Source organism: Gossypium arboreum, chromosome 2, assembly GCF_025698485.1.
Source record: "Gossypium arboreum isolate Shixiya-1 chromosome 2, ASM2569848v2, whole genome shotgun sequence".
NCBI classification, from domain to species: Eukaryota; Viridiplantae; Streptophyta; class Magnoliopsida; order Malvales; family Malvaceae; genus Gossypium; species Gossypium arboreum.
Window position 1 is genome coordinate 109,366,300 of NC_069071.1, and position 22,609 is coordinate 109,388,908.

The following is a 22,609-nucleotide window of genomic DNA, read 5'->3' on the forward strand; positions in this document are numbered from 1 at the left end:
CAAATATAAATAAACTAAGAATGATAGCAATGTAGATGACTTGTGCTTAAGTTGCAACTGTGATGAGGCTCTTGGACGAGGTGTGAAAGCGTTGAATGGTGCCTTTTGCTAGTGAAGGGATCTACAATCATTGAGAGAGAGAGAGATAGAAAGATGTTTGTTGGTGTACTAATCATGAGATAATTTTAATACCCCAAAATTTTGGTTTCCAAGAAAGGACAAGTATTTTAAAGGTAAGTATTTGGAGAGAAAGTATGAATAACGACATTTAGTAAGGATTAAATTGCAAAATTTTAAAGTTAAAGAGCTAAAAGTGTAAATTTACTATTTTGAAAAAAGAGGAGAAAATTCAAGAAAATTTTTTTATGAATGTGACGTGGAGATATATTGATATGTGAGGTTGAAAAATTGAGATGAGGACTAAATTGAATAAAGTGAAAAAGTATAAGAATTAAAGTGCAATTTTAATGCCATTTTTAATTGATATTTGGAGACATAATGATGAGATTAAAATTTCTAAGCAATGAGGTGTACAGGAGAGAGAGAATTTATGGAAATCAAGGTTGAAAAGTGTTGAAATTTGATTGGATAATGGAACAAATGGACTAAATTGAAGAAAAAAAAATGTAGACTTTTTACACTATTGGAAGGCTGAACAGCATCAGCTGGGGCAGCAAAAATAAAAGGGAAAGAAAGGAAAGAAAGAGAGGGAAAAAGGAAAAGAAGGAAAAAATCTCTCATGCATTTCTCGAGTTTTTTCCTTGAAACAATAGCTTAATTTCATGTCCTAAAGTGCTATGGAAATATTTTTAATCATGGAAACAACTTAGATGAAGAAGAGAGGGAAGGAAAAGCTTGGGAAAGTAAAGAGAATAGTTAATTTAAATAGAAGAAATAGGTAAGTACTTAATTAAATTCAAGTTAGTTTATTTTAATTTGAATATTTGAGTATTTAAATTTTAATATGAAATAATTAAATAAGATATGATTAAGATTATTGAATTTAGTAGTGAATTTGTAATTTAAGGTATGTTAGTAATGCAATATATGATAAAGTGATAATTTAGTGACGTGTGAATTTTTATGAAACTAAGGATTAAATTATAAATGGTGAAAAGTTATTTATTTTTCATTGATTGATAAGTAACACCACTAACCTAAACAAACCGATACATCTCAAGTAAGGGATGTCACATTTGGTCACTAAGAGTACTTAACCTTAAAAATCAATTTTTAAAGCTTGTTTAACATAAATACTCTTTTGAAGTTAATCAAATCATTTCTAGGCTTCCTTTAAAGTTTGGTTACAAACGGGAATTATTCGGGCTTTTTTGGGTTAAAAAATAGGATAAGTAAGGTCAATGTTGTGACATTAGAGAATGGAAGTCGCAACTCTGGGAGCAGATTGCTCCAATGACATCCAGTGTCATGACACTAAGTTCTGATGTTGCGACACTAAAAACAGTTTACCCTTATTCCATCTATTTCCAATACTATCTGTCACCAATCTTTTCATATCACTTCTAAACATTATACAATATAATTCTCCATTAAAACCTTATATAATTCGACATATAACTGAATTCAAATTTTAACTAAATTTGTAAGGTTAACAAAATGATTAATATTTTTCAAATATTTTCACTAGGAATCTTGTGCAAATTTTTTATTTTAACTTATGTACATGTCATGATCTATTGTTAAAAGATCAAAATCATACCCTTTTCCAATTTTTAAGATGTGATGAGTTGAAATTATATCTTCACTCTAAACCTTCAATTCGAGTCTCTATTACCTATGTATTAAAAAATAACGCGTTAAGTTAATAAAAGTTTAGTAAGTATATCAAGAATTAAAGTTATCATTACCTTAATTACATTTAACATGCCAATACTTTAAATATAACATATTTAATTAAATGATCATTAAATGCCCATTTTCACTAACAATATTACCATATTTCACTTACCCGGATTCAATATTAATTTTCACTTAACACTTTTTGTTTGGCCCACGGTAGACTCAACTAAACAAGCAGGATATGTAGAAAGAACACTGAAATGATTATTTGGTTTTATACTTGAGTTGCTTGTCAATTGGTTTGATTTAATGACTTTATTTTTGTGAAGATTGGATGAAAACATGTATGGAATTATTTGAATTAGATACCAAATGTGCATTTTGGTAAAAACAAGGGCACCATCGCAACGAGAAGTCTTTGACGTTGCAATGTCATTTGACAATGATTGATGTTGCAATGTGGGTATGCATGTCGTCACAATGTAACTCACTGAGATGACATCGTCGCGACAAGGAAGCTTTGAAGTCCTGACGTCGATCTGAGACTTTTAAAATTAACAAAAAACTTTCGTAAGCTCGTGTGAGACCAAAAATGATTGTGTCATGTTATAAATATATTTCATACTGAATTACATGTTTAAATGGCCAGAAAGTGTATGATTGCCGTAGTTACTAGCAAGATCATAGCATCCGTTGACTGAACCTAATGCTCGGGTTGAGTAAAAGGTGTTATCAAATTATTTAGAAAAATTGGAATGACAATATTTTGAGGATGTAAACAACCACCATTACAGGCTCTTGCCTAAATTTATACAGTGGTGGCAAAGATATGGAATGCTTTTTGAACTCACTTTAGAGGTAGTGAGGGAAGATCTATCCATCAAGAAGAAATTATGGAGATCCAAGTTCATCATGAATTTGCCACCAATTGAATACAAGGATGCATAGTGTTGTTGCTATTGCACAAGAAAATAAGGAGAACCAGTTCATATTCTAGAGAACAGTGAAAGGAGCATCAAAATTATACTGTAGAATTCTCTTTCTCGAATTGGTTTTGATTAGGCTTAGGAATGTGCAGGTGAGAGGCAATATTTCCAAGGATGCCTCACGAAAGTGGATCAACATCGTATCAAACTGATAGAAGGGGACATAAAGTCACTCCTGTCAGAAGTTCATATAGCAAGCGTGCACAATAGCAATACGACACAATCACGATTGAACAAGATGACAACCATGGAATCTCATTATCGAGTATCTTAGAGTTGGCCATAGGGTTTGTTCACCACCAAAAGAAAATGGAAAAAAAAAAATCCAATGCCATAACAAATTAAAAATCCATGTATCAAATAAAGCGAGAAATACTTGGGAAAGGGGGTTAAGATTTCTTTTTGTTCTTGTACTGTTTTTGGTATAGTTCACTTTAAAGAGAGTGGAATATACTAAATATGATATAGTTAACCGAACCTAATTATTGTGTTAAGCATGATAATAATTAATTGCCGGTCTTGGAAATGGATAAGTTCGGGGAGAGGGAGAGGGAGAGGGAGAGGGACCACAGGAAATTGTTAAAGTAAGCAAAGGGGTAGATAGAGCGGAAACTCGAAGTGGACTTTTTCCTTTATTGAGTGAGTTGCTTCTAAGTCGCAAAAATCGTCTGTCATCATCTTTTACTATTGTAGGATTGCTAGAAGTGGCGGACATGACAAAGGCTGGAACTTACAAAGTGTAAATTACATTGTTTTGCTGTCGTGAAAGCAAGGCAACCCGCATACCGAACCGTGGAAGCAAATCACTTGTCCTGTCTTTTCCGCTAACAATTTACTGTCCTCGCGTCAGCTCCGTTGGAGGTAGATCTTTTTCTTCCTCAACACTCTTACTCTCTACTCTATCACTTATTCTGAAATCGTATTGGATCATTTGTTTTGATTTCTTCACTATAAAATTCTGATTGATTCATCCCATCACTCCCAATACTTTCATCTTATCTGGGTTTCACTTCTTTTTCTTTTTCATTCTCAATCTGTCTGTGCAGTTTCTAAGGTTTGCCCGATGATGGGTTTTCGATATTAGGCATAATAACAGACTGTTTTTATTCTCTTCTTTTTGTTTTTGTTGCCCTGTTCATTGCTTTGACCTAAGAGTTTAATTGAATCAAGTGCAGTTTTTGTTTTGCTTTGACCATATCTCTTTTCGACGGTCAATCGTGATACCTGCAAGCAAGTATAGTGTCTAATATTAGTAAATCTTTACCTCGGATTTTAATCGAATAGCTGTCAATCAATCATGGGAATTAGCTACTTTTTTCATGATTGCTGATTGCTGAGCTGATATTTTTTATTTTACTTGTTTTCGTTTAACTTCCAGTTATCGTCATATGATTTAATATTCCCCTTTATACCGATTTATGTTCTTTTTCTGTTTACACCAAAATCCTCTATACAAACAAGTGTTCGAGTCACGCATTGTATTTTTATATCAGTGCTCTGAATGCTGTTTCCTCATGCTGGATGTGGTGTAGGCAATGGGTTATTGGAAGGTTCCTTGTGTGTTTTTACTATGCCTCTTCATCAGTTTCTGCCTTCCCTGTCAATTGTTGGCTGATGAAGTTGACAAAAACCTGACAGCTCAGCTGTTTATAGATGCTTCCGAACGGTCAAGCCGTCCAATACCTCAAACACTGTTTGGAATATTCTTTGAGGTTAGTTCAATTAATATTTGACTAAAATCACAGACAGTTACATAAATCACTTGATTGCTCTAGAATGTTTTCTTCTTAAAAGGAAAAAGCCTTCAACATATCAGTCCATGAGATAGTAAGATGTCATCTAATGATACATAGTTTTACTTACCAAAAAGATGCCATTAATGAGAAAACTAACAATTTGAATTACTTTCAGTTTACAGCTTTCTGAATTTCTGCAGTGCTTGATTACTTACCTCATTTAGCGATGTTGTAACATTTTCATTTATTCCCGAGCAAATGATCCTTTTGAATTCCTTGCCCTACAGGAGATCAACCATGCTGGTGCTGGTGGGCTGTGGGCAGAGCTTGTAAGCAACAGAGGTTTGTTTGAGAACCTTATAATCATAAGAAGTAGAGAGAAATAATATAAGAGGATATTCTTTCTTTCTGTGTTTAAATTACATAATTGGTGGAAATCCTACTATTGAAGAAAAGTATGAGCTTCAGAATCTTTAGATTGCAAAATTTTCAAGGATATATTTGGTTTTTTGTCTTGTCTAAAGTACTTGTTCTGACTAATAAATTTAGGGTCCAAATGTGTGCCCTTTGGGAGGGGATTAGACATTGGAGGGTCTGTAGGAGATGGTGAGCAAATAAAAAATTTTAATCACCTGATGGGTCATACTCCATTTTCATGGAAGAGATATTTACCTTTTGGGTGGATTTTGTCTAGAAATTATTTACTTTTCCCCATTTAGGCTGTTTGATTTTTCTATTGCGTTCTTTTTAATCTCTCTTACGCAATGAAGTTCTCCCCTCTTGTTATTGATGTGACTTCTCTGAACTTGTTGGTTTGATTGGCTTTTAAGGTACCTGATCTGTTCAGTCATTTGGGAGAACTCAATTCATAACTAGATGCCTAGTGCAATTCCTATTAGGCTGAAGTTTCAATATGATATGCACGTTTGTCTTTTTGTTCACGTTCTTGCGCAAGTTCTTCTTTTTTTGGTATTCTGCTCAACTTGTTTTTTTTCCCCCCCCCCTCAAGTTTGATTGCTTGGTGGCCATGAGCTCGCTTCAACAAATTTGGTTGACTACAAATGATCGAGTCACAGAAAAGAACTTCTGGGATAGGCCCTTATAATCCCACTCTAAAAATATAAATTATCAGTAAACCATCTGCAGTTGCTAATGCTTAGAATTATCATAATGATATCTTTCTCCTGTTTTTTTCTTCCTCCAGGATTTGAAGCTGGGGGTGCTAATATTCCTTCAAACATTGACCCATGGTCCATAATTGGGGACGAATCATCTATAATTGTATCAACAGACCGGTCGTCCTGTTTTGAACGTAACAAGGTGGCTCTCAAAATGGAAGTGCTCTGTAATAGTGAGGGCACTCATATCTGTCCATCTGGAGGAGTTGGTATATATAACCCAGGGTTCTGGGGCATGGTGAGGATAAACTGGCATTATATCAAATACATTATGTAGTGTGTGTGTTTCCCCTCTCTCTCTCTCTCCCCCTCTTGCTGAAGAAACTTTTCTCTGCCAAATGCTTTCTTAGTCCATACTCTATTTTTCCCTAGTTGTTTAGACAACAAGATTGCAAAATCTCAAGCAGCTTATCTGCAAATTTTAGTCTTTTACATTGTCTGCTGTTCTACAATTTATGTAGTTTCTACCTTGATTCTCATGCAGAATATTGAGCAAGGGAAGAGCTACAAGATCGTATTTTATGTTCGCTCAACAGGAGAAATTGACATTTCTGTATCTTTTACGAGCTCAGATGGCTTGCAGACACTATCCTCCACCAACATAAAGTAAGAACCTAATTAATATTCTCATACTCTTAAAGATATTGTCCACTTAATGATTCCTTCATACAAAAATTATCGTTTGAGATGCCGTGGAGTTCATCTTCTTGTCCTCGCAGAGCTTCTGCTTCTGATGTTTCAAACTGGACAAAGATGGAGGTTCTGTTGGAAGCCAAGGAAACAAATCGCAATTCAAGGCTGCAACTAACAACATCGAAAAATGGTGTGGTATGGTTTGATCAAGTTTCAGCTATGCCTTTGGACACTTACAAGGTTTGTGTTTCTTTCTTAATCGTGACATACTGAAAAGTGACTAATTTATGTTTTTGATTAGTTAAACTGCCAGCATTCGTTGATTATACAGAAACTGATTATTATGAGATTTAGAGTATGACAATTGCTTTGCATGTTTAAATTGGCTGTCCTGTCAGGCATATGTTTGTATATGTCTTCTAAAATGATGATGAGGATTTCTAAATTAAAATATGTAGTTGATGGCTTCAAAACTCTATAAATATAATTGAAGCATGTACATTTAATGAAAATCCATGTCTAAAATAATTTTGATGAGCAAGCAACTTGTACATACCAATCAAAGCCTAATATGATCAGAATAGTTCTTCAAAGTTTTAGATGCCATTTCTCAACTTGTCATACAGTTGAGTAAATAAGTAGCACTTCTCATGTGTAGGCACTGTTCATCTGCATGTTAACAATACCAAAAGCACCTTTTGGATTTTTTTTCAGAAAAAATATAGTCATTACCGAACAATTTTTTAGTTTCAAAAATAGAAACAGAATTGGGAAACTATTCTAACTTGATGGAATACTAGCTTCTCTATTTTCTTTGATTACAGCGAGTGATTTGCAAAAACGTTAATTTATATTTTTGCTGGTTTGCTATTGCATGAGCTTGTTTCGCAATTTCAAACTGCAATACATATATTATATAATCTAATTTTTTGTGTTGTAATGATTTTGCAACAGGGGCATGGTTTCCGAAATGAGCTTGTTGAAATGCTTGCAGATATCAAACCTCGCTTTATTAGATTTCCAGGTGTGTGCTATGTTATGTACCTTGACAGCTTAGGTCAAATTGTTTTGTATATAGTCACTATGCTGAGTTTTTTTTTTTTTTAGGGGGGGGGGGTGCGGTTTTATTTTTCAATCTGGTGATGATTTCTAAACTTCGGTGTCTTGGTTATCTAATTTTGTTATACTAAGACTACTCCATTGTGATAATTTTCTTTTGGTTAGACCTTCCTTAATAGCCGCTACCTCCTAGAGGGGGCAATTGGGTGGGTGGGTTCAGGTTAGTTCCATTTTGGGTTTGAGTAATTTTTCAAACCATTTTTGGTCAAAGTTATTGAATTTTAAAAGGCAAATTCAGTTGGATTAGGCAAGTCATTGAAGTTGAGTTAGAATTTATCAACCTTAATTAAGCTGGTGTTTTTGTTTTCAATTGGTAGCAGTCCTTCAACACTTTTTTGTCCTTTTTTAATATCAGAAGATAAGTTCTTTCAAAATATCATTAGATCATATCAAAGAACAAAAAGCAGTAACTTGAAAGCCATTTACTAATTTAGAGTTATATTACGTTGGATATTAACAGATTTCTCCTAAAAACCATTAATTATTTATTGATTTTTAATATTCATCTTTGATGCATTGGTTTATATGATTTTGTTTACTAATCTTGCTAAAAGTTTGTTAAATTTATTAGTTGTAACCAAATTAATGTTTGAAAGGGAAATGGAATTATAGCTAATGTAAGTTTGGATAAGGTTGGGGTTAGGTGGGTTCAAGTTGATTTCTTTTCTAAAGCAAGTTGGCTCAAGGTAAGGTTTGGGTGTTTCTTTTCGAGTTCATTTAGCTTTGCTAGCTCTATATCCATCTCATTATTTTTCCCCTCTATGCCTTCTAGCTACAAGGACTTTGGATAGGTTGAGAAGGGTATGTCTTTGAGATGGCAGACCATGTTCTTAGCAATTTATGCACTGAGCTTGATGGTTTAAGTGCAATATCCATAGAGTAGTTTACTGTCCATGAAGTGTCAGACAGCTCTACCAGGGTAAAGTGATAATACATGTAACATAGAGTGCACTATTTATTTGAGCCAAGTTAACATGTAATAGTTTTTTCATATTGATTTGGTGATTTTGTTTGGTTTTTCCGCTTTGATGAAGGTAACAAATGCACATTCTAGTATCTTTCTAGGGCAAACACCTATCGGTTTGTGAGGTCTGCGACACCTATCGTTTTGATTGTTGGTAAAGAGAAGGAATAATGGTGTGGTAGTGTTCGATTTATTTAATAAAATGTCCTTTGACTACATTGATGATCGATGGATGTATGAGTGTCGGGCAAATGTCGATTACTATTGAGGAAGGTATCTTTTGCCAAGTTTATTCTAACTCTGAGCTTGATGACAATCTCTTTTTCCAGGAGGAGAGTATTGTTGTGGACGCGTAGTAGTTGTTAGGTAGGACTCTCAGATGAAGTTGTTTTAGGACTCTTAAAATAGAATATGTTTGGTAGGACTTCATTTAGTTTGATATACTTCCTTTAATTATTGTAATCTCTATTTAAAGGGACAATGAATAAAACAAAGGCAAGTCGAATTTTATCAAAACCCTAAAAGGATATCTAGGTTTGTCTCTAAGGAGTCCTAAAGGTTTCAGGCTCTCTAACTTGAGTGATTTTCTGTCCATTGCTTGGAACTCAATCCCAAACTCACGGATGTAACAGTATATAATGAACCATATTTGTGGATGCTTAGAATCATGGAAATTTTAGAATGATTGAGTTTAACCACTAGCTTAATTCCCTAATGCATTATCTGTCTTGTTACTTTTATCTGTACTTGCTATTTTTTTTCTTTTTCTGCACTGTTTGCTTAAAATTTTCACTTGGTCTTGATGTAAAATTTTATTAGATGGCTGTTTAGAATCTCAGAATGCCTGTTTAAAATCTCAGAAACCTTTGCTGAGATTCAACCTCTGATCTATTTCAGTATGGAACTCTCTCAATAACATTTTATATGCAGTATCTCTTGTACCAGGTTACCTTACAAAATTTGTTTTTGTATGTTAGTAGATCATTGAATTATACTCTGCTGATCGTTTGTCTTGTAAGTTTTATCTGACACTTGCTGTCCTGGTTATGTTTTTAAGCACTAGCGTCATATATACACACATATATACATATATATCATGAGTTATAAACATAAAAATGATGTATTTTCTTAATTGTACTTTATCAGGTGGCTGTTTTGTGGAAGGTGAATGGTTAAGAAATGCTTTTCGCTGGAAAGCAAGTGTTGGACCTTGGGAAGAAAGACCAGGGCACTTTGGTGACGTTTGGATGTACTGGACTGATGATGGACTTGGTTACTTTGAGTTTCTTCAAGTGGGTATCTTATTTATTTGTAGGGTTTTATAGATTTCTCCTGAATATGGAGTACTTCTATTTATGCTGTTTAACTCTTGGCATTCTAAATTAGTACTATCTTCTTGCAGTTAGCAGAGGATCTTGGTGCATTGCCAATATGGGTGTTCAACAATGGTACTGTGCATGTACACCATTCTGTTCATGATTTAATTTTTTTTTTTTTAAAGTTATAACTAATATACTAGTGGCTAATGCCTCCGTTCACTTTACCTTTTTCCTTGGGCTTTATCAAAATTTACAGGAATTAGTCATAATGATCAAGTTGATACATCCAGTGTTCTGCCTTTTGTGCAAGTATGTCTATGCAATTCTTCCTTTTGCCAATGATATTGGTTAATAAGTGTTGTCTGATAATATGACTGAAGTTGGTTTAATCCCACATGGGTTTAGTGTTTGTTTAAGATAACCTGAATCTATTTTGTTTCCAAAACTTGATATCTAGAGATACCTTAGCTTAAGCTTAACTGGAAAAGGGTGAGGATCTGTACTTGATTTGCTGGAAATTTAAGGTATCTAAATCTAATTGGTGGGAAGAGGTAGCTGGGTTGGGATTTTAGAGTTTTCAAATAGCTCAAAAAATTTCTTCTTTTTTTCTCTTCTTTTCCCAGAAACTAAATATTATATGCTTCATATACATTTAAAAAAAAAATTAATTATGTATTTTGAGAACTTTCCAATGAGAGCTTTAATTAGATTATAAGAAAAAAATAAATTTTGAGTCATTCTTTATGTTTTGTTTTTTATGATATTCTTTATAATGTGCTGATTGCAGGAGGCCCTTGATGGCATTGAGTTTGCTAGAGGTGATGCTAGTTCTACATGGGGTGCTGTTCGAGCTGCAATGGGACACCCTGACCCTTTCGATTTGAAATATGTTGCTATTGGGAATGAGGATTGTGGGAAGAAGAATTATCGAGGTCAGCAAAATCATGATTGCACATGCATATTCATGTGAATTTGGTAGTGACATGGCAGTTATAAATGGGAATCTTTTATAGCTTCTGTAACATTTTAATGCATTTCATTAATATCCTTTTTGTCAAAAGTTATTTAGTTATTGAAGGCAAATTCTCTTTGTATTGTCCATAAGAAGGTGGATGTAGAGTCCAGCCCTTGAGTTTTTTTGTTGCAAAATTTTGGAAATAGAGCTTTTCTGGGAGACGTGGAAAAGTTTTATCCTTCGCTCAAGGATTGCTGGTCATATCACTCTACCACTGTTTTTATTGGACTAGTTACCGGAGTTCATTATTAGTGAATTGTTATTTCATTTAGAAATATCAGAGTATGGAGACACTTTTTTTTGTTTAATTTTCTTTTCCTATTTTGGATTGAACAGGAAATTACCTCAAGTTCTATGATGCTATAAAGCGGGCCTACCCAGATATCAAAATCATTACAAACTGTGATGGATCTTCTCGCCCGCTTGACCACCCAACTGATCTTTATGATTTTCATGTAAAGTTCTTGACAGCTAGCATAATGACACTAGAATGGCTTTTTAGTTTATCTCCTTGTTTCTTTTGTTTTCTCATTTTCATTTTCTGTCAAGAATATGGATGGCAGGATGAATTTTTTTCCTTGATCTCTTAATAGGTTTATACATCTGCGAACAACTTGTTTTCCATGTCCCATCAATTTGATCGTACAACACGACAGGGTCCAAAGGTATGTGAAGGTGGTTATGAGTGATATTTGGATTTGTTTGTTTTCTTATTCTTTTTTTTTTTCAACACATTCCAGGCCTTTGTTAGTGAATATGCTGTGACTGGGAAAGATGCTGGCACTGGAAGTCTTTTAGCAGCACTTGCTGAGGCTGCATTCCTTATTGGTCTGGAAAAGAACAGGTTTTGTTTTTTAATTTTTTTTTTACTTTTTTGTTAATCTTCCTCTTCAACATATTCTATTTGGTCTCTTTCATTTAATTCTTCAGAATAGGCTTACCCTAGTATCTTCATGAAAAGCCCTATTGGCTGGCTCATTATTAATTGTTTTTAAGTGTTTGTTTTACTAATCTTGGATCCTTTTCATTAACTTTGAAGTTTTAAAACATTTGACTCTTCACCGAGGACTCTTTAAATATGCTAATTGAAATGGGAAATTGGCAAAAAATTGCTGTGCAGTGATTTTGATGGTTTTTGTATAACTATTAGAAGTGATTCTGACTCACAATTGTTTATATACCTAAACTATGCTTAAATATCATTATATAATCTTCCTCAGTGTAAGCTACTGAATCTATGTTTGTTATACTGCAGCGATGTTGTGCATATGGCTAGCTATGCACCACTTTTTGTGAATTCCAATGACAGACGGTATTTTTCTCACTGTTTTTTTTTTTAAATGTAATCTCTCTCTTAAATATGTTGTAGATGTGATTCTGATAAAAATTTGTTATTAAGGTGGAACCCAGATGCAATCGTCTTCAACTCCTTTCAGGCGTATGGAACTCCTAGCTACTGGGTGCAACGTTTCTTCACAGAATCAAGTGGAGCAATTCTTCTTAATGCAACACTGCAAAAAGATTCCTCTAATTCCCTTGTTGTATCTGCAATTACTTGGAAAAATTCAGAGGATGGTCAAACCTACATAAGGATAAAGGTCTGTAACATGGAGATCATGACTTTTCTCTCCAACTGTTTTCCCATGGCTACTTTTTGTTCATTTTTCCTTTTGCCTAACAAGAAGTCCATGTGCTTCAAGATCTCATTTGTTATCTAGGGCCTGTGATGCTTATCAATCAACCCACATAATAGGTATCGATATAGATACATTTAAAACATATTTAAAAAAGGATTATTGCTTGATTTCCCTGATAGGCATGCATTAAATGACTGCATTGTTTGCATGTATTTTCACATACTTGTTTTTGCATATATATTGACCTTATGTTTCTTATGGCTATTTGGCTCTCAGATGGAATCGATAATAATGATTTAACAGATGATTTCTCATTATCAAAAGATTGAAGTAAAGTTGGTAGCTTAAATTTTGAACTTGGCTAGATCAAAATAACCTTAGAGAACACAACAAGCTACTTCTCAAGTTAAAAAAGAATGCAAGTTAGGCATTCTTGGATCAAACCTAACATAAATTAAAATCCTTAAATCTAAAAAGTCTCTGCCACTTGCTTAATTCTAGCATCATCTTATTAATTGAAAAGATATTGATTGCCTTTTATTTTTTGGCATATATTCCTCTTACATTCAAATATATTATAATGAATCCAGGTTGTAAACTTTGGGAGCAATTCAGTCAACCTCCAAATTTCTGTTGATGGATTGGATCCAAATTCTGTAAAGCTGTCTGGATCAACAAAGACCACTCTCACATCTGCTAATCTGATGGATGAGAATTCCTTCAAGGAGCCAAAGAAGGTTAAACAGCCATTTTATTCTCTACTTTTCAGTCTTCTGTTTTTGCAAAAAAGTCCTTAAAGTCTTTGCATATGTTCATGTTAATGCAACCTGACTGCTTGGTTTGCATATGTTCTGGTCCTCATTCTCACCTTTGTTGATACTTAAAATTTAGACCATAAAAATATTACGACTAAATTTTCATGGTTGATACATGCAGGTCGCACCTATTCAAACACTGCTGGAAGATGCGCACAAGGAGATGAGTGTGCTACTGCTACCACATTCTTTCACTTCATTTGATTTGTTAAAAGAGTCTGCGAGTCTTAGAATTACAGAAGATGATTCTTCTCTCGTATCTTCCATCTGAAATAAATTAATGGGAAGCAGTAATATGCAAAATGTAAAAGATGCGTGGGTCTATATTTATTAAAATAATGATAGTTCACCAGCGGTCTGGTGGATATCAAGTCTTTGCATTCAATCAGCTATGTATATAAAGTCTCCTCTGCCATTAGGTTTTCATTTTAGGGTTCATCAAATATCACATTACATTCCGTAATCTCACATCCCTGAATAAAATTATGTGTTTGGGTTTTAACATTTTGATCACCTTCATAATCTCATGTTTCCAATTACTATATTGCTAAGCATCAAAACCTTAAGAGCGAGTAAGCAACGTAGACAGACAAAACATGAGAAATGGATGAACCACAAGCATTACCATCAAGAATTTTACCTGATACCGTGTATGAAGAGGAAAAACTGAAACAGCCGAGGCATTGTTGGTCAAGTGATGTGTAGCACCGGAATCTGGGCACCAAGATGCGTCAGCTCCACTGCAGCAATGTTTACTAATGGTGAATTCTAGTATGCCCTTGTATTGTTGAAGGTGACTCAACAGTTGGCAGGTGGGCCTCCTTGGCCAGCTGAATAACTACCTTGACCAACTGAACTTGTTGCTACATTTGCATCAAGTAACACCCCACTTACACCCTGCAAATTATGGGGCTGTCTACTTGATGTAATCATGGAATACCTTGAAATAAAATGAGATTACAATTTTTCCATATACGCCACACAGTGAGACCAAAAAAACATTGTCAATCAACATGTCCCAGGTGAATCTGATGATGGTTTTGTAGGTTTGTCACTAGCCACTTTAGAAGATCTCCTGAGAAGAATAGGGACAACTTATCAGTAGGGACAACGAGCTTCCAAATGCCTCTAGTTGCAAGGCAATCTCTTAAAACGTGAATCACATCTCTAACTCATAATGACAGAATCCACAAACTATCCAGACTAATACGTCTCCTCATTCTTCCCAAGTTAGTAAGCAAACGTTGTTGAAGGGCAAGCCAAAAGAAGAATTTAACCTTTCGAGTCCTCAGAAATTTCCACGGAAGCTGCCAAACTATCTCTTTTGGGTTCTATGAGTTACCTCGAATTCTTCCATAGGCACTTTTGAGTATAAAGGAACCTGTTGTTGAGCCACTCCGTAGGACTCTGTTTGAACCGACCACTGGATACGGCGAGGGGATTCCCACAATCCTCCGAATGATCTCGTCTAGGAGCTAGAGTCAGAAAAGATCAAAATTCCAATAACATTCCTTAATAACCATCTCTTTAAGTGGGCAATCCATCATCAAGTTAGAACAAGAAGGCATACGATTACAAAGAGGGCCAATAGTAGGAATCTAAGGATCTTCCCAACAATTAATACTTCCACCATCTCCCATCGACCAAATTAAATTTTCTGAAATGAATGGCCATAAATTTGATAGAGTTTTCCAAAGAAAAGAACTACTAGTTTGAATCAAGGCTTCCGGTAAACCTTTTTGGATCCTATAGTTTGTTTTAAGAACACAAACCCAAAGGGCTTTTGGGTCTAAAACAATCTTAAACCCAATTTTCATCATGAAGGCCATGTTATGATCTCATATATGCCTTAATCCCAAACCACCATTGGGTTGTAGTTGACAAATAGACTCCCAACAAACTAACGCCATTTTTTACCACTAGTAGAAGATCCCCAGATAAATTGCCTTATCAAACATTCGATTTCATCACAAATACCCTTAGGAATCATCATAGGCTACATAAAAAAACTTGGGATTGTTAAAAGAACAAACTGAGCAAGTGTGACTCTTCCCACTAGTAAAAACTTTCGCGCAACCTAACTATTCAACTTATTTCAAATTTTGTCTACCACAAACCTTAAGGTGCTACTGGTAACTCGCTCATGAAAAAGTGGCATGCCCAAGTAAGATCCCAGATTATTCACTCTATGAAAGTCCAATAAATTACTAATCCTCCACGCTATATTCTCATCAACCCCTTTTGAGAAAAAGATGTTAGTCTTTTGCAAATTTATCTGATGTCCGGAAAACTCACAAAACCTGTCTACTATACCTTTCAGAATCTGGGCTTGTTGAACATTGGTGTGACCAAAAAGCATGAGATCATCTGAAAAAAATAAATGAAAAAGAGGTGGACTCGAATGGGTCAATTAATCGGATCCCAAAGATTGCAATCAATGTGAGCATGAATGTTGTGACCAAGCCACTCCATACACAAGACAAATAAGCATAGAGATAAAAGACTGTCTTGATGAACACCTCTAGTCGGTTTAAATGTTTGTATAGGAACGTCATTCCATAGAATCTGCAAAGTAGAGTTCGTAATAGCAAACATAATTGCATTAATAAGGAGATCATGGATACCTGTAGTCTTCAAAGAAACCTCGATACACTCTCACTGAACCCAATCATATGCCTTTTCCAAATCTATTTTAATGGCCAGCCATTTTTTATTCTTTTATTGAATCTTCATAGAATGAACAACCTCTTGCGCAATGATGATGTTATCAGTGATGTTTCTACCTGTAACGCCCCAATTTTCGGGAATCCTGTGAATGTTGGCATAGGTTTAATTATGTTAGTGAGCCTCTAGAAGGCCCAAGCTTAAGATAGAACCCGGCAATTTTAGTTAATTTTTTTGTTCCATAAGAAAAAGGGGGTGAAATTATGAAATAGGACCTATGTGAAAATGTTTGAAAATGCTATAGCCTAAATTGAAGTGGCCAAATAAATAGGAGTGTAAAATAGGAGGATTTGCATGACACACCGCATCATTCTCTTTTGACACATTTGACCATGACGGATAGCCTTTAGCCTCTTTTCTTCAATCAAGTTCAACTGGTCGTATCGTGACTGGATCCATTCTGCTTCATCTAATTTTAGTTCTGAAAGTACGCGTAGAGAGGGAATCTCGATCTCAATAGGCAGAACCGCTTCCATTCCATAAACTAAAGAAAAAGGTGTTGCCCCGGTAGAGGTTCTGACTGACGTCCGGTAGGCGTATAAGGCAAATGGTAATTTCTCGTGCCAATCTTTATAGGTCTCAGTCATTTTTCCTATGATCTTCTTGATGTTCTTATTGGCTGCTTCGACTGCACCATTCATCTTTGGGCGATACGGTGACGAGTTATGATGTCTGATCTTGAAATGGCTACAAACTTCCGCTATCGTGCTGTTGTTCAAGTTCAATACATTATCGGATATGATTCTTTCAGGCATCCCATATCGACATATAATCTCTTTCTTTAAGAACTTACTAACTGCCGACTTTGTGCCGTTGGCGTAAGAAGTAGCCTCTACCCACTTGGTGAAGTAATCTATGACCACAAAGATGAATTGGTGTCCATTAGATGCCTTTGGTGAGATCGGCCCAATGACATCCATGCCCCACATGGAGAAAGGCCATGGAGAAGTCATGACATGAAGGGGTGAAGGGGGTATATGTATTTTATCTCTATAAATTTGGCATTTATGGCATTTCTTGGCATAGTTGATGCAATCTCCTTCCATGGTGGACCAATAATATCCGAATCTCATAATCTGTCTGGCCATGGTGAAACCATTAGCGTGTGTTCCGCAGACACCCTCATGAACCTCTTCCAGGATTTGCTTAGCCTCGACAACGTCTACACATCTTAAGAGTACCTGATCCTTCCTTCTCTTGTATAGGATCTCTCCGTCCAAGACATAGTCACTAGCCAGCCTTCTCAGTGTCCTTTTATCATTCTCAGTCGCTTGGTCTGGGTATTCACGACTCTTCACATATCGTAAAATATCCTAGTACCAAGGATGATCATCTTTCTCTTCTTCTTCTTCTTCAATGTTGCAGCAATGAGCCGGAGCTTCATAAATACTCATTTGGATAGGCTTCATATCCTCTCGTTTATTCACTTTGATCATAGAAGCTAAGGTTGCCAAAGCATCAGCCATCTGGTTTTCATCTCGTGGAAGGTAGCAGAAAGTGATATCATCAAACTCCTCGATTAACTCAAGAACCAACCTTCGATAATTGATCAGCTTAGGGTCTCTTGTCTCCATTCCCCTTTAAGCTGATAGATCACTAATGCAGAATCCCCATATACCTCTAGCACTTTAATCTTACGTTCTATTGCTGCACGAATTCCCATGATACATGCTTCATATTCAGCCATATTGTTTGTGCAATCAAAATCCAGTTTGCTGGTGAAAGGATAATGATCTCCGTTTGGGGATACCAAGACTGCCCCAATTCTGTTACCCACAGCATTTGAAGCTCTATCAAAATTCAGTTTCCACAGGTGACCTCCTTGAGAGCCTTCTTCCATGGTCGCAACGTACATTAGGTCTTCATTCGGGAAGTCAAAGCTCAATGGTTCATAATCTTCTAAAGCTCTACTGGCCAGAAAATCTGCTATTGCACTCTCCTTTACAACCTTTTGGTTTACGTAGACTATGTCAAATTCAGAAAGTAAAATTTTCCAACGAGCCATTCTTCCGTTCAAAGCATTTGACTCCATCACATACTTCAAAGGATCTAGTTTCGAGATAAGCCAAGTTGTATGGTATAACATGTATTGTCTCAGTCTTCGGGTTGTCCAAAGTAAAGCACAACACAACTTCTCGATCGACGAATATCTTGTCTCACATTCAGTGAATTTCTTGCTGAGATAGTATATCGCTTTCTCTTTTCTTCCTGACTCATCATGTTGGCCCAACACGCATCTCATGAAGTTTTCAAACACTGTCAAGTACAGTATCAGTGGTTTATCCGGGCAAGGTGGCATCAGTACTGGGGCACTGGACAAATAATGTTTGATTTTATCGAAAGTTTTCTCGCACTCCTCATCCCAAACACCTGGATTATGCTTCCTAAGGAGACGAAATATAGGGTCACATTTCTCCGTTAGTTGTGAGATGAAACGGGCGATGTAATTTAATCTTCCTAGGAAACCTCGAACTTCTTTTCGAGTGCGTGGCAGGGGTAATTCTTGTATAGCCTTGACTTTCTGGGTCAATCTCGATTCCCCTCTCACTGACTACAAACCCCAACAATTTTCCTGACCTAGCCCCGAAGGTGCACTTTGCGAGATTAAGCTTTAGTTGAAACTTTCTTAATCTCAAGAATAGTTTCCTCAGGACTTGCACATGCTCCTTCTCGGTTTTGGATTTTGCAATCATGTCGTCAACGTAAACTTCGATCTCCTTGTGCATCATGTCATGGAACAAAGTTACCATGGCTCTCTGATATGTTGCTCCTGCGTTCTTTAATCCGAATGGCATCACTTTATAACAAAACGTTCCCCACATGGCTACAAATGTTGTCTTTTCCATGTCTTCAGGATGCATTTTTATCTGGTTATATCCCGAGAAGCCGTCCATGAAGGAGAAAAGTGAGTAACCTGCCGTGTTGTCCACTAGTGTATCAATGTGAGGTAATGGAAAATTATCTTTGGGGCTGGCTTTATTCAGGTCCCGATAGTCCACGCACATCCGTACCTTCCCATCTTTCTTAGGAACTGGGACTATGTTGGCTACCCATTCTAAGTACTTGACCACTTGTAAGAAACCGGCGTCGAATTGCTTTTTGACATCTTCCTTTATCTTTAACAAAACATCAGGTCTCATCCTTCGGAGTTTCTATTGTACTGGCCTGCATTCTTCCTTTATGGGGAGTCGATGTACCACGATATCAGTATTCAATCCGGGCATGTCTTGATATGACCATGCGAAGACATCCTTGAATTCCCAGAGTAACTCGATGAGGTTTTGCTTTGTTTCTGCAGCGATACTAGCTCAATTTTCACCTCTTTTCCTTCTCCTAAGCTAACAATTTCCACTGACTCCTTATGAGGTAGGATTTGTTTCTCCTCTTGATCTACTATCCTTAACAAATCAGGAGATAGGCTGCAATTTCAGTCATCCTCAAAATTCTCAGTGTCCTCCATACACAAATCTTGCTCGAAAGGAATCTCTGGGTCATTGGCAACGTTACTCACATCATTGATATCTAAAGACCTGTTATGGATGAAGAAAGAAATCCAAAGAACAAAAGAAACTAAGAATATTTGATTTGTGGCATGATTATGAATGAAGTAGAAAAAATAAAAGAATATTTGCTCAATATGATACGCAAGAATACATTTTTATTGAAATGACGATATTTGGACATATGCTTATTTCATAAAAGGGTTCTTATTGCCCCTGGGCATAGAGCAATAAGTTTGTTTTGAACATTACTCTGAATTAATTTTAAAAGTTACAGGGATCTCCTCCACGGTCCAATTGTTCAAAACACTTCCAGGAATGTAAGGGCAAATTCCAGATAAATCCCATTATTCAGCTTTTTCTTCAGATATGGCGTTAATGTTCCAACTTCCCAACATCTCTTCTGCCACTTTCTGCATTATCATCTCTTGTTTTGGATGGATAGTTCCTCCGGACACGAACGTTCGGGATAAATGAGGGAAGGTCATTGGTTCCCATTTGACCTCCTCACCGCGCAGACGTGCTCTTATCAACTCTTGCCTTTTTTCTAGCTCCTTCTTCTTTTGCTTCGCGTCTGGCTTGAATCCTAAGCCAAAGCGATCTCATTTTTCTTTTAGCATTGGTATCTCGCTCTTTCCTTAGAGGCACCTTCCAAGTCCTCTTCCCGGCAGGGCTCATTTGCCGACTGTCAATCGCAGGCCCATCCTCGTAGCTTTGGATATTTTGGGCATCGGGATCTTGTTTCCTTCGACAATGAATGTAGCATTGACGAATTCTAGCGATCGAAAGGAACATTCTATCGCCCCATCATCCGCACCTATGTACGGTGCGTCATTGGTGACGGATGCAATAATATCTTCCTCCGCGTTTATCGTTACCAACCTGCCCTCAGTTACCAACTTTAACTTTTGGTGTAGGGATGACGGCACTGCCCCCGCCGAGTGAATCCACGGTCTCCCCAACAGGTAATTGTATGATGGCTTGATGTCTATTACCAAGAAGTCCACATTGTATGTATTTGGGCCAATCAAGAGAGGTATCTCGATCCTTCCCATCACTTTTCTTTCCGTACCGTCGAATGCTCTCACGACGTTTTGACATGTCTTCATGTGAGAGTTATCCACTGGCAACCTATTTAACGTGGACAAGGGCATGACATTCAATGCTGATCCATTATCAATCAATACCCCTGGCAATGTGTATCCTTTGCAGCGAGTGGTAATGTGTAGGGCCTTTGTAGATCTCATGCCTCCCGGTGGTATTTTATCATTATTAAAGAAAACAAAATTATCCGCGCTGATGTTATTAACCAGACGATCGAGTTTTTTGACAGAGATGTCATCCGCAACATATGTTTCATTTAAAACCTTCATCAATGCACTTCGGTGAGTTTCTGAACTCGAGAGCAAGGCTAGTACGGATATGCGAGCTGGTTGTTTGTGCAATTGGTCCACAACGCTGTACTCGCTGTGTTTTAAGAATTTTAAGAATTCTTTAGCCTCTTTTTCAGTTACAGGCTCATTGACGGGTGATTCAGGTCTGGTCGTCTTTTCCTTTTCTTGTTCAATGACCATAGATTTTCCTTTAGCTGATTCTGCCTTTGTGTTCGAAGTATAACGCCTTCCGCTGCATGTATAGAAACCCTTGTCTTGACCTTTCTCCGAAGTGCCAACTGGATTCTCCCTTCCCGGAATCGTTACGTTGCAGTTGTAATTCCAAGGAACCCTTTTGCTATCCTTATAAGGGAAAGTAATGGGTTTTTGAATTATGACCTTTGGCGCAATTGGTACTCCGACTTCATTGACTCTTGGTCGGGATATAATTACGACCGGATGATTGACCCCTCGGACAATGTTGGTCGGCCATTGCTCTGACGTGCACACATCTTCTCCCTTCGGGCCCTCGGTGTACTCAAAGAATTCGATCTCTTTATTTTCTATCAATCTCTGTACCAGAGCCCTGAATTCATTGCACTTTTGGATCTCATGCCCTTCCTCATCGTAGAATTCACAATAGTACTTCCCTCCTTCAGGCTTCTCCTCTAAACCTTGTATAAGTAAACCTTCTTCCACCATTTTCTTCCAAACCCATCTCATCGGGGTCTTTACCTCCGATACGTCCATTTTAGTTCTCCTTCCTCCACTTTCGTTTATCGCGTTTACCCCATTGTCTGAATGACTGGGTAACGGGTTTCCCGCCACATTAGGTTTTATGGGATCATCGAACTTCACAATGCCCATCTTTATGAACCTTTCGACTAATTTTTGAAGGCCGTGCGCTTCTCAATTGTGTGCCCATAATTCTCGCATGGTATTCGCATTATGCATTTGCATCATACCACTTTGGGAATGGAGGTTGCATGGGTTTTAGGTAAAAGGGAGACACTACATGCGCATCGAACAGGTTCTGGTAAAGCTCCCTATACGTCATTGGGATTAGCGTGAACTAGACTCTTTCCGTGTTAGGCCTTGGGTTGGAATCTTGACTCGCGGAGCCCTGATGGCTAGTAGTCACTGCCCTCAGCTGGTTTACTGTGACCGGCTTGGAATAACCCTTATGATATGCGCTCATATTGTTCACCTCGTTTTCTTTCCTTCTTGGAGCCGTTCTCTTGGCATTTTCCCCTACTTCAATCTTCCCACATCTTCTCGCGTTTTATCGTCTCCCGGACATTACTATGTCCGAGAAGCTTTAGTAGCACTTCCTAACATGTGGTTAATGAATGGGGCCTTTAGAGTGTTGATAAATAGCATGGTCGTTTCCTTCTCCAAGAGGGGTGGCTGGACTTGCATCGCTATTTCCCTCCACCGTTGTGCATACTGTTTGAAGGTTTCACTCGGCTTCTTTTCCATGTTTTGTAAGGTAATTCTGTCAGGTGCTATGTCCGTCACGTGACCGTATTGTTTCATGAAAGCTTGAGCCAAGTCCTTCCACGAACCAATTTGGGCACGGCTGAGCTGGTTATACCACTTGGCCGCAGATCCGATCGGTATCTCGAAATAGTGGATCAACAGCTGATCATTGTTAACATACCCTGTCATCCTTCGACAGAACATCGTAATATGAGTTTCAGGGCAGCTCGTCCCATTATATTTTTCGAACTCCGGGGTTTTAAATTTTGGTGGGAGCACCAGATCTGGGACCAAGCTTAAGTCCTTAGCATCGATCCCGCCACAGTAATCA

At 37.0% G+C, this 22,609-nt stretch overlaps 2 protein-coding genes across 4 annotated transcripts; one reads left to right on the forward strand and one right to left on the reverse strand.

The window, feature by feature from the left end:
• Window positions 1–3,020: 3,020 nt before the first annotated feature.
• On the forward strand, window positions 3,021–13,704 carry LOC108467026 (alpha-L-arabinofuranosidase 1). Of its 3 annotated transcripts, none has more exons than XM_017767481.2 (18): window positions 3,021–3,647; window positions 4,280–4,498; window positions 4,810–4,864; window positions 5,727–5,938; window positions 6,185–6,306; window positions 6,420–6,573; window positions 7,288–7,357; window positions 9,563–9,708; window positions 9,819–9,864; window positions 9,992–10,044; window positions 10,523–10,667; window positions 11,087–11,205; window positions 11,344–11,415; window positions 11,491–11,594; window positions 12,006–12,062; window positions 12,150–12,348; window positions 12,978–13,124; window positions 13,324–13,704. In XM_017767481.2, the coding sequence occupies exons 2-18, from the start codon at window positions 4,322–4,324 to the stop codon at window positions 13,471–13,473; spliced, it is 2,028 nt and encodes a 675-aa protein (XP_017622970.1). In that variant the 5' UTR covers window positions 3,021–3,647; window positions 4,280–4,321; the 3' UTR covers window positions 13,474–13,704. The 3 variants fall into 3 exon arrangements, with proteins under 3 accessions (XP_017622970.1, XP_017622968.1, XP_017622969.1); XM_017767479.2 differs by having other exon boundaries at window positions 3,024–3,647; window positions 4,319–4,498; XM_017767480.2 differs by having other exon boundaries at window positions 3,645–3,840; window positions 4,319–4,498.
• A 6,396-nt stretch (window positions 13,705–20,100) lies between these two features.
• LOC108466274 (uncharacterized) lies at window positions 20,101–21,666 on the reverse strand. The gene has a single exon (XM_017766611.1). It carries the CDS (start codon window positions 21,664–21,666, stop codon window positions 20,101–20,103), a length of 1,566 nt encoding a protein of 521 aa, XP_017622100.1.
• Between the last annotated feature and the right edge of the window lie 943 nt (window positions 21,667–22,609).

Coding starts and splice junctions, on each gene's coding strand:
- LOC108467026 (XM_017767481.2), top strand. CDS start 4,322: ATGGGTTATTGGAAGGTTCCTTGTGTGTTTTTACTATGCCTCTTCATC. Junction 7,358..9,562: donor TCGCTTTATTAGATTTCCAG/GTGTGTGCTATG, acceptor GTACTTTATCAG/GTGGCTGTTTTGTGGAAGGT. Junction 11,595..12,005: donor ATTGGTCTGGAAAAGAACAG/GTTTTGTTTTTT, acceptor GTTATACTGCAG/CGATGTTGTGCATATGGCTA.
- LOC108466274 (XM_017766611.1), bottom strand. CDS start 21,666: ATGGGCATTGTGAAGTTCGATGATCCCATAAAACCTAATGTGGCGGGA.